The sequence below is a fragment of the Cercospora beticola genome, chromosome 9 (genome assembly GCF_033473495.1).
Source record: "Cercospora beticola chromosome 9, complete sequence".
NCBI lineage: Eukaryota > Fungi > Ascomycota > Dothideomycetes > Mycosphaerellales > Mycosphaerellaceae > Cercospora > Cercospora beticola.
The window spans coordinates 764,213-774,659 of record NC_088943.1 but is presented as its reverse complement, the minus strand read 5'-3'; the positions used below and the strand labels follow the sequence as shown (position 1 = coordinate 774,659).

General features: G+C 52.7%; 4 protein-coding genes across 4 annotated transcripts; 2 read left to right on the top strand and 2 right to left on the bottom strand.

The window, feature by feature from the left end:
* Positions 1-940: 940 nt before the first annotated feature.
* On the top strand, positions 941-3,550 carry RHO25_012532 (uncharacterized protein; the record flags this gene model as incomplete). Its single annotated transcript, XM_023603835.2, has 2 exons — positions 941-1,126; positions 1,181-3,550. 2 exons carry the CDS (start codon positions 941-943, stop codon positions 3,548-3,550), a joined length of 2,556 nt encoding a protein of 851 aa, XP_023450084.1.
* Positions 3,551-6,307: 2,757 nt separating this feature from the next.
* On the bottom strand, positions 6,308-7,111 carry RHO25_012531 (uncharacterized protein; the record flags this gene model as incomplete). The annotated part of the gene is made up of 1 exon (XM_065603560.1): positions 6,308-7,111. One exon carries the CDS (start codon positions 7,109-7,111, stop codon positions 6,308-6,310), a length of 804 nt encoding a protein of 267 aa, XP_065459632.1.
* A 224-nt stretch (positions 7,112-7,335) lies between these two features.
* RHO25_012530 (uncharacterized protein) lies at positions 7,336-8,164 on the top strand (the record flags this gene model as incomplete). Its single annotated transcript, XM_023603833.2, has 2 exons — positions 7,336-7,356; positions 7,409-8,164. 2 exons carry the CDS (start codon positions 7,336-7,338, stop codon positions 8,162-8,164), a joined length of 777 nt encoding a protein of 258 aa, XP_023449909.1.
* Positions 8,165-8,416: 252 nt separating this feature from the next.
* Positions 8,417-10,135, bottom strand: RHO25_012529 (uncharacterized protein; the record flags this gene model as incomplete). The annotated part of the gene is made up of 1 exon (XM_023603832.1): positions 8,417-10,135. The coding sequence occupies one exon, from the start codon at positions 10,133-10,135 to the stop codon at positions 8,417-8,419; it is 1,719 nt and encodes a 572-aa protein (XP_023450453.1).
* Positions 10,136-10,447: the final 312 nt, after the last annotated feature.

Genomic DNA, 10,447 nt, shown 5'->3' with positions numbered 1-10,447 from the left:
GTTGTGCGACGCATGTGCCTGAATCCCTTGCATCGCGGTATGCGCACCACAGCATTGATATGCACGCACTCTACTTCTCGTCAGGAACGGGTGTCGCGTCCCGTCAATAATGCGTTCAATGGCCAGACGCGAACGACACGGGAGGCAGGAGGAGACATCAACTGCGGTGCGACGATGACTGCTGCATGCGAACATCCCAATATCGACGGCGATGAGGTGCTCGCTTGTCCATCACCTATCCCAACCTCGAAACAGGCCACTCCTCCGTGTTAACTTTTCCGCATCGTCCCGAAGCGTCTCGCCTGTGGAGTCGATCGCCCGCGCGGGATGCAGCGAAAGTCTGCCCTCCGATCTACCCTGGAGACTTTCCTGCTCGACAACTCTAACAGCACATCCCAAAGATAGATAATTAGTGCGCATTCTCTGCTGCCGGCAGACCTGCTTGCAGCTATTTTGGTGCCAAAGCTGCCCGGATAGGCAGGAGCGGGATGCACTCGCAGCAGCGTCGAGGCGTGCGGTCCAATAGTCTGTAGCCGCCCGGGACTTCAACGCTTCACCAAAGTGTGACGGGGATGAGGGGACTGTCACTCACGAATCTCGAGCCGGACCCAGCCCCAGCCAGCGCCCACCGCCGGCCATTGGAGGGTCTCCCTACTCGACATGCAGCCGCATGCACCTCGAAGACCGCTTTTGGCGCCATAGACGTGCTTGTACAGGAGGAACGCTGCACAACATGTCGGAGCTTATGCGCGCGCGACGACATGGGCATCCTCTGTATACAAGGCCCACTCCGCGCCCACTCGCGCACGGAGGCCATCTCGCGACCTTCTCTACGTGCCGCAACCGTACATGCGGTGTAGACTATGACATACCGGCGACGGTGACCGCTCTCTCCAGAACCTGACCCGACTGTCTTTGAGCGAGCCAACGACAACACGTGATGCAGGCCATCACGCCCGTTACGCCTCTCCAGGCCGGAGGAGACATGTTTCAACGGCTGAAGACGCCTTCCATGCTGGAACCACGACCCGTATCGCAGGTCTCGGAGGCGACAGAGATCTTCGACACCGATTTCGAGGACGAAAGCGACTATGGGGGAACCTCTGCAAAAGGCAGCTTCGAATCGGTAAGTCTTAGCGATTCTTGGCTGTGAGGATTGGTAGCTCTGACACCTCCGCAGTACGATAGCAGACGGAGAAGTCAGACAACGATATCTTCCTACGATGAAGCACGCACGCCGAGCCCGAGGACGAGCACCCAAAGTCGGCCTCCTCTCGACCTGCGCATCGAACCTGTGCAGGGACCGAGAGGACCACATCTGTTTCGATCGTCGCAAGTCTCAGCAGAGTTCGACTTCGAGCATGCATTGCAAATGTCGCCACTCCTGCCAAAGGACATGTCCTTACAGCCGTCGCGTGCTGCAACCGCCTTCTCCGAGGACACGGTAATGCAACCACATGACTTGGCCTTCTCACTGGATTCGACCTTGCGATGTGCACAGAATGATCCTCACACCAGGATTCAATCATGGTCCACGCAGGATGTCGTCAACTGGATGTATGTCACTGAACTTGATCCTACGGTCATTGAATGCTTCTACATCCACGACATCGATGGATCCGTCCTTCTCGACTTGCAGTTCGAAGATTTGAAGGAACTTGATATTCCTTCATTCGGCAAAAGACATCAACTCTGGAATGCCATCTGCGTGCTGAAGGGAGAAGAAGGCCATCCTAGCCCTCAGCCCACCCCGTTCCAGGACATCAGCAGGCCTTGCACCTCACAAAGCAGACGCTCTCCCAGCCGAGGTCGCGATTTGTCATCTCAAGACGACGATAGCCACTCACCAACCCAGCATCGCGGCAAGAGCAAGCGTCGCGGCCGAAAGGCTCCCAAGAACAACGACCTCATCACCCCTGCAGAGTCTGTATCGATTGTCGCCATCGAGCAACTCCTCCCCAAACCTCACAAATGTGCCAAGGGTGAGAGATGCGCCAAGTGGCGGAAGCAGCAACGAGAGCTCGACCAGCTCAAGAACGAGCATGGCATAGGTCGATTCCCAATCAGCCCTACGAAAGGCGGCCACATCTTCGTCGCCGGCAACCCTGGAAACGCGAGCACTGCTGAGAACATGATTCCCAACGTGAGACCTCAACCACAGTCGCAGCTAAAAGGCAATCTCAGGCTAGAAGACCCCTTCCGCCCCGTGTCTGACGCTGGTATGGAATCCGCAGGCTTTCCGTCCGTGGTCGCATCATCAGATCTCCTCGGCCCCGGTCAGCTCCCCGAATTTGCCCTCCACGAAGACGTGCTCAGCCACCTGGGCGCCCGTGACCCGCAAGACAATGTCAAGCAGTTTCTGCAATTCCAACATGTCCAGAGCCCCGTCGCGGAGAATGCACCACCCTCACCACCCTATGAAATGTTCCCATCCCAATCCTTCACGCCTTACCCTGCCGCTGTGCCTCAACAACAACAACAACATCAAGCGCCTGCTTTTGCGCAGCCGCCGCCACGACAAGCATACACGCCCGGCCCACGAGGACAACTCAATCAGCTGCCTAGGCTAGAGATCCCGCGATCACAGTCTGCTGGACCTCAAGTCTCGCATTCGGCCATTACCTCTCCACAGACTGCGGGCCCTACTGCCACGCCGGGCATGTATGTCTGCCGCAGCGCAACCGCGTCTCCAGCCAACATCTGCAGATCCGCAACAGCCTCACCAGGAGTCAGAGCCGAGCAGATCTACCGCCTGGGGACACCGGCCTCGGTCGTTGACGTGCCAGCAATGCAAGTCGGCCCTCCTACTGCCCCCCTGTCTCGCGACACTTCTCAGTCTGTTCCGCCAAACATGCAGTACCGTCCTCAAGCCCCGCTGTCGCGATCAAAGTCTCGAACAGATCCTTCGCACTGGCGCCGACCTTCCATGGCCCTACCCGTCGTCCAAGAAGGCGAGGTCCTTTCGCCCTCATCGAACGGAGAGTCCCGTCCCTCTATCTCAACCAATGCCTCGTCGAGATCAGTCCCCACACGTACCTCGTCCGTTCGCGACCCAGCGAAGCACTCCCCTGTGACCCGCGACTTCGGTTACGGACCAGATTGCTCTCACTCTGGCTGGATGCGCAAGCGAAAGACCAAGATGCTTCGTCACGAATGGACCGACTCTCACTTCCGTCTGAAGGGCACTCAACTCACCCAACACGCTTCGGCTCGCCTTTCAGCTGAGGTCAAGGACAGCATCAACGTTGACGACTATGCCGTGGCTTGCAGCAGCGTGTCCTCAAACCACAAGCTCTCTAGCGCATTCAAGTCGCTCGCCATCTCCAAGGGTGCAGAGAGCCGCAAAGAACTGCAAGATGCTACTGCTTTCGCCTTCCAGCTTGTGCCGAGCGCCAAAGAGGGTGAGAGGAGACCCGACGGCAAGACACACCATTTCGCCGTCAAGACTAAGGATGATCGCATTGACTGGATGAGAGAATTGATGCTTGCCAAGGCACGAGAGCAGAAAGGAAAGGGTTACGAAGTGGAGGTCAACGGCAAAGAAGTGTGATGAGGGGACTCTGGACTTGGCCATTCCTGGCGCGACAACATGCATTTTTCCTTTTTCTCTCTTCACTTCGGACACTAGCGAGAGAGTTTTGGGCGTTTCTTCGATTCTCACTCTCGGTGATCGGCTACTCTCAACAGAGAGGTCTCACGCCGGCACCGGAAACTTTTCACGAACACACCACGCCGCTTGACAACATCACCACTCCGGCAGCATTTATCATTCTTACTTGATGGCATTATCTTTTTTCAGCATCATAATATTGGATACCCTCTCTTCTTTTTCTCCATCAGCAACGAGCGATACGACACACAACACAAAACAACAACACACATTTGATCACGACACGACACGAGCGAGCATGATTCTACTGGGGCATTTGATATCTATGAATATGAGAGAGACAAGACAAAATGGGGTCGATTCATGACCGGTGGAGGACAGACTGTTTGGCCTCGGGGCCGCAATTCTTTTCGGTTCAAGTAGCAAGCAACCATATGAGCGCTTAAAAACAGTAGATAGCTTTATACTCTTTTCTTCCCGAGCGCTTCACTCATTGACGCAATGGGAGAGAATTGGGAAAGGAAAAGTAAAATCAAGAAACTTCTTTTTCATGATGAATCGAGATTTCTTTTGACACTGAATGAAGATCTCTCGTCTAACTATTTCATCACATTGTGGTGGAATGTTTATCACACAACATCATCATCTACGCACCGTCTTTGCGTGGACTGACAGAGAACGGAAAGCGAGCGAGCGATCGCATTGTCTTAAGCGCCCGACTACAACCGCAGCATTGTCTTCTCTCTGATTCTCAAACTTCACCGCCTCGTCAACGAAGCCTGCGACGAATGCCACTTCGTATAAGCGCCCGCTTCGCAGATCCGACAAGGAGAAAACCTGACGTGAAGGCGCCATGTTCGCATCCATCATCACATCATGAATTCTCATACATAGTCAGTCAACAAACTCCTCCCAACGACGAAGACCATGGTAAACGCTAGGAAAGTAATAGCAAACGTGGTCGTAATATATACAAGGCGGAACCAGAACAAACAGCAGAACGTTCCTGCAGCTTCTTCTTCTTCTTCTTCTCTTGCAGGATTCCATGCTGAAGCGCCGAAGAGAAGGACAGAAGCGGACAGAGTGCATTAGTGTAAAAAGCAGGAGGGATGGAGGTTGCATAAGTTTGAAAGGTTATTGCGATCATGCTTTTGGAAGTGCATGAGGTGAACGGTCGAGATGTATTTGGGCGCTTAGAGGAGTTGTAGGGACTCTTTGCTGTGTCGTGAGGCTCAGTACTATCAAGGGTGAGAGTGATAAATTATGCGCAACAGCATAAAAGAAGTACGGTGAAACTAGTCTTCTAATCGCGACATCGCAATCCCCGAAGCTGAGATGACAATATTTCCTCTTTCTCTCCACGCCTTTGCTCCAACGGCAAATGGTATTGCCGATCCTTTTGGTTGAATTCTTCATCGACTGGAAGGAAGACAAAGCAATCGTCATCGTACATCGACAACCCTGCTGTGCTGCGTATACAGATAAGAATCCTTGACGTTGTAGTTCTCGACAACGAAAGGAAACAAACCACTCCGAGCACTCAAACACACACTCTACACTTCTATTGGCAAACCCCAGCTAAGATTGAGATTCGTGGGGGTGGAGTAAGTCGCATATTCTGTTGTGGCGAAGCAAGAGCTCCAAACAGACCCTGACAGCCAGTAAAAGCGCCAAGACAGCTTTATGTTGAGCAGAAGCTCGAGCTCGCCTCACCACACAAGCGCGCTTTTGGGAGCATGCATGCATGTCTGCGCGTGCACTTGTGTGTTTGAAAGGAGAAACAAGCAACATTCTCGGCTCGCTCTACCTTGCTTTCTTCCGTGCCGGTATAAGCGCCCGTCTCCGGGACGGTTGGCTCACAGGCTGAGTTGAATGTGACCTATGATGGATCAGATAAAGCTCCGTGAGAGCTGTTTCGCTGTAGGGAATGAGGCTGAACTCTCTTGTGTTCTTATTTAGGACGCAGGGTACTGTAGGAGCTCGCCGTCGATGGTGTTTTTTTGAGGGTTAATTTGGGAGCTTCGGTATGTAGGAATGTCCGTCAATTTTTTGATCAGGGATCGAGGTGATAGGAGTGCCGGAGACGAGAGGGATGGACGCCTCCTTGTGATGAGCTCGCAGGAGGTGTCGGTCATGTGAGGTGGTCTGGCCTTCGGTCGCTGGATATTCATTTCCGTTGGGGGCCATCCATGGTATCGTATTTAGGGTCGCGAGGTCTCCTTGCTTCTTGGTTCGATAGGTGGGTGCGGTCGATGGCGAATCTGGAATCTTGTGTTTGTCCGATGCAGGTGCTTCTGCCATGCTACGGATGCGAGGCGTCGCGTGGAGATAGTCCGCCACTATCGAACGCGTGTGCTCTCGTGTATGCAGTTGATGAGGCTGCTCCAACTGCAGCTCGTCCACTGCGCTGCACAAGTGGCAGCATCCAATCGCACACTTGCTAATCTCCATCGGAGGTGTTGCTGAACGAGGCTCGAGAGAAGATCGAGGATCTCGATGGACAGTGTCGACGTAGAGCTTAGCACACTTGACGTGCTACTTGGTGGCTGTGTCGTTTTATCGAGCGAGTTCCAGGCTCGGTACACCACCGCACGCTCAAGCCGTCAATAATCCATTGGGTATCATGCTTCTCTCAATCCAGTCCACACTTCTATCCACTCGCGGCAGAGCTCCAGTCTGGTACTGCTTGCCACAACCTCAGAACGCGATCTTCCTCTTTCTTCCAGTATACTTCGAGCTGCTCTTCACCACCTTACCCTTCGCCTCCATCTGTGCCTTCTTCCTCATGATCCAGCTCTTACTACCCTTGACTTCCTTCCCCCTCTTCATTTGGCTCTTCTTCTCCCTCTCCAGCACATCGACACCGTCCATGCCCTGCACAGCGCCTCTGACGTCTCCTCCACCTACTGTCAGCACCAAATAGTACTTGACGTTCTTCGACTCAGGGTCATCTTCCAAAATACCCGCTCCGAAACCTGCCTTGATCGCCGCATTCGATATCAAGGACTTTTGTAATTGGTTCTTTGGGTAAAACTGGCACACCGCCTTCCCACCTCTCTTGAGTGAAGCATATAGCCCGTCAAAAAACCTCTTCAATCTCCCCTCAGGACTCACGTCCGATGTCTCGGCATTGCACAGCCATTGAATCGCTGAAATGCTGATCGCAGCGTCAAATGTTCCTGCTCGGAATGGCACTCCTTGCCCGATATCTGCGAGAAACATGTCGCCTTCTGTGTCTCTCTCCAAAGCCTGTGCAAGCATTGAGGAGGAAATGTCCATTCCTACCCATGTGTGCCCATCTTCAGAGAGAATCTCTCCAGATAGACCAGACCCACAGCCAACGTCGAGAATGAATGAAGGTTCGTCCAGATCGAGAAGTTCGAGGGCGCGATTGGTCATGGACGCTTGAATGTTTTTTATTCGGGACGAGGTCGTGTATTTGCGGGATTCGGTGTCATTGTAGAAGATATCTGGCGGGAGGAGATCTTCGGGGCGAGACATGGCGGCTGCTTGAGAAGTGTCGTGTGCTTGCAACGGCAGGCAAAGGTGAAGGAATAATCCTGGGAATATTTGGCTGTGCTTTCGGTCGGCTATCGATAGATCGACGCGACACGTGCCGCAGAGCCGCATCGGCAGGCACATCCGGGGTATCCCATCTACGTATTGCGTTCCATCCCACCATCAACATTCACTTTCGCATTTCTTCACAGCATGCTGCGATAACCATGTGGATTCTACCTCTCCTCGTACGTTGTTTCTCTTCTCCACTTGTGCATTGTGTCTAATGTCTAGCAACAGGGCTACTGTGGCCTGATCCTCGGCTTCCTCTTCCTCACTCTCGCCATCGCATCCGGCCTCTACTACCTCTCCGAACTCGTCGAAGAACACACTGTCCTGTCAAAAAAGCTTCTATACCGCCTCATCTACTTCATCATCGCGACGCAAATCCTTCTCGGAGCCGTCGACAGTTTTCCCTGGGCACTATCCGCTTTCTCGATCGCAAGCCACGTAATCTACAGCCTCAACCTCCGGCGCTTCCCCGTCGTCAAACTCACCGATCCAGTCTTCCTCGCAAGCTGCGTCCTAGTTCTTGTCAACCACTATCTCTGGTTCAAACACTTCAGCGCACACAGTCCGACAACGAGCAGCTCAGGAAGATACAGCTATCTGGAACCAAAAGACGTTCCTACTTTCACCGAAATTGCCTCATTCTTCGGTCTCAATGTCTGGCTAGTTCCATTCGCATTATTCGTTTCACTCTCAGCAGGCGAGAATGTCCTACCAAGCATGGGAAGCGAATATGCGACGGGGGCAGGAAGCAGTTTTATCACACCAGGGCAAACGCCGAATCTGAACGCTGGAATGGGAAGCTCTAGTTATATGGATGTGAACAGCTCACAAGGGAGAGAAGAATTCAGGGGAAGGACAAGGCATAAGAGAAGTAATACACAGACGGGAATGGCCAAGGCTGCTGTGAATGGTGTGAGGGAATGGGTTGGAGAGACCGGAGAATTGATGGGCTTCTGGAAAGGAGATAGGACGAGACCGCTGTGATATGTCTGGAAGTTGGACAGGATGTAATGCAAGGAGACACTTCCGCAGGAACGGAACGAGAAAGTCCTTCAGTGACGACCATGCAGGTCTATTGACCAAGTCTACTTCGCATTTCATGATTTGATACGCTGAAATTCCGCTCAATTTCTGACATGAGCGTTCTGTTCTGGCGCGGGCCACGAAGCGCATTATCTGTGCCACGCTGCTTCATTGGGTAACTCGCACAGCCGGAATCGTGATCACGAGGTCAGCTCAATACCTGACTTTCTTCCCACTTGACCAGTCATCCATTTTGTATTCGACTTTGATACCCTTCTTTCGTGCTTGGTCAATAGCGTCACGATGTCCGATCTTCTGACAATTGTACAGCACCAATTCCGTAAGCTGCTCCATTCTTAGCAGATCCCCTACGCCCGCGCCTGTGATAAGAGAGCCGCTCACATCGAGAGAACGTAATCTGGGCAAATCTTTGACAATGGAAACGATCTTCTCGTCTGCGAGGCCCATTGGATCGCGCAGAGAAAGGGATTCAAGCTCCCGTAATCTGGTGGGTATTACCAGTGGTGTCTTCGGCTGAACGTGAGTCTGCTCCAGGGTTAGTGATCGCAGTCTGGACATGACGGGCGGTTCGGTTTCTGGATCAGCCTTTGTCGGCGGCACTTCGAATGCTCTTAGAAAATCCTTCAGATCTGTGGAGGGAAGCCGGAAATACACATCTTCAAGGTTGTGCAGATCTTGTAGTGGAAGAAACCCATTCTCGTATCCTTGCGAATCGGGATCTGTCAGGAGTGGCGCAAAGCCGAGCCCGACCGTGACCAATCGAAGGCTTTTGAGTGTAGCGGGTAGTTTGATGAAGTTGGCGGATCGAAGGCGTAATTGTAGATGAACATGTTGAAGCGTCGTATTCTGCAGATCCATAGTAATTGGAAATCCATTCGCTTCGTGATCATGTTGGTCCAAGTTGATTAGAGTCAGGGACACAAGGTCCGGCGAGCTTTCCAAGAACTTCTCAAGGTATGTATTGATGTTCTCAATCTGGTCAGCAGTCACACTGAGTGACTTCAGCTTTGGAAAGGGCAAGGCAGTCCACGCCTTCATGAATGATAAGCTCTTCAGGTGTGCACAATGCAAAATTTCCAATGTGCTCGAGCAAGCCGTTGCCGCCTCGCGCAAGGTTGTTTGACTAAGCTCCGTGCCCGGCAGAATTCGGAGTTCTTTCAATCTGAGCTTGTCTTTGGCATTCTTTAAGACCTCGACAAAATTGATCCCTTGGAAGCCAGTCTGCGCTAGAGTCAAGCTCTCCAATGGGCAATGACGAAGCAGCGCTGCAAGAACTTTGTCAAAGTCGAACAGTTTGTTCAGCGTTGCGGATTTGATCTTCTGCTTTCCACTGTTGATCGCAGTGCTTACGAAACTCGTCTTCACCTTGGCTCGCGCGGCTCCCAGATCTAGATGTGTCCAGAGATTTGGCTCGGACCGGACAAACTTCTGCCAGCCTTTGCTTACCCTGCAGATGGCAATGCGCTCGCGAAAAGTGCAGTACTCGAGGACAGATATCGCCAACTCACGCGGGAGTACTGTTAGTGGATCGACACTGTTATTTGGTGCTAGCTTTCCCAAAAGGTCATCGTGAAGCTTCTTGAGTTGCTCGTAGCCTACTCCAACGTGCTTGACGTGTTTCAAGCCGTAGGCGTAGATATCGAGGGCGGCTTTTAACTTCTCCATCTTCGTAAGAATCCGACCCGCTCGCAGATACCCGGTCGGGTCGACATCACTGATCCTGATGGTAGCCTTCGCATCTTGAAGTGCTTTCTTGAAGTCGTTCAGCTTTTCGTAAGTGGCAGCGCGATTGTCGTAGAGCTGGACTGTCTGCTGTCGGCCAAGAGCACGATTGAAGTATTCGAGCGCTTTAGCGTGATCACCGCGCTTGTATGCCTGGCGGCCTTGACTTTGCAGATCAGTCGCAGACATTGTGTCTCTTGAAGTGTTGTCACCGAAGCATGTTTTAGTGATGTTCGCGTTGGAAGTGGTACTGGAAGACGCGTTCACGTGTTGGAGTTGGAGACAGCGGAGTTCTGCCGGCGGCAAGAACGGTCAGCCAGTCTTGGCGCTTTCTCCGTCTTCCTCTGCGCTCGTGCGCATTGTTTGGAACATCGGTCATCGCGCTATCCTACGGCAACCACGACATCACGACAATGGACCGAGAAAGGTGTATATTCGTACCGCCACTAACAGTTGCGCATGCTTTGAAAAATACCGACGCTGAACGCTGAACGCTTTAGA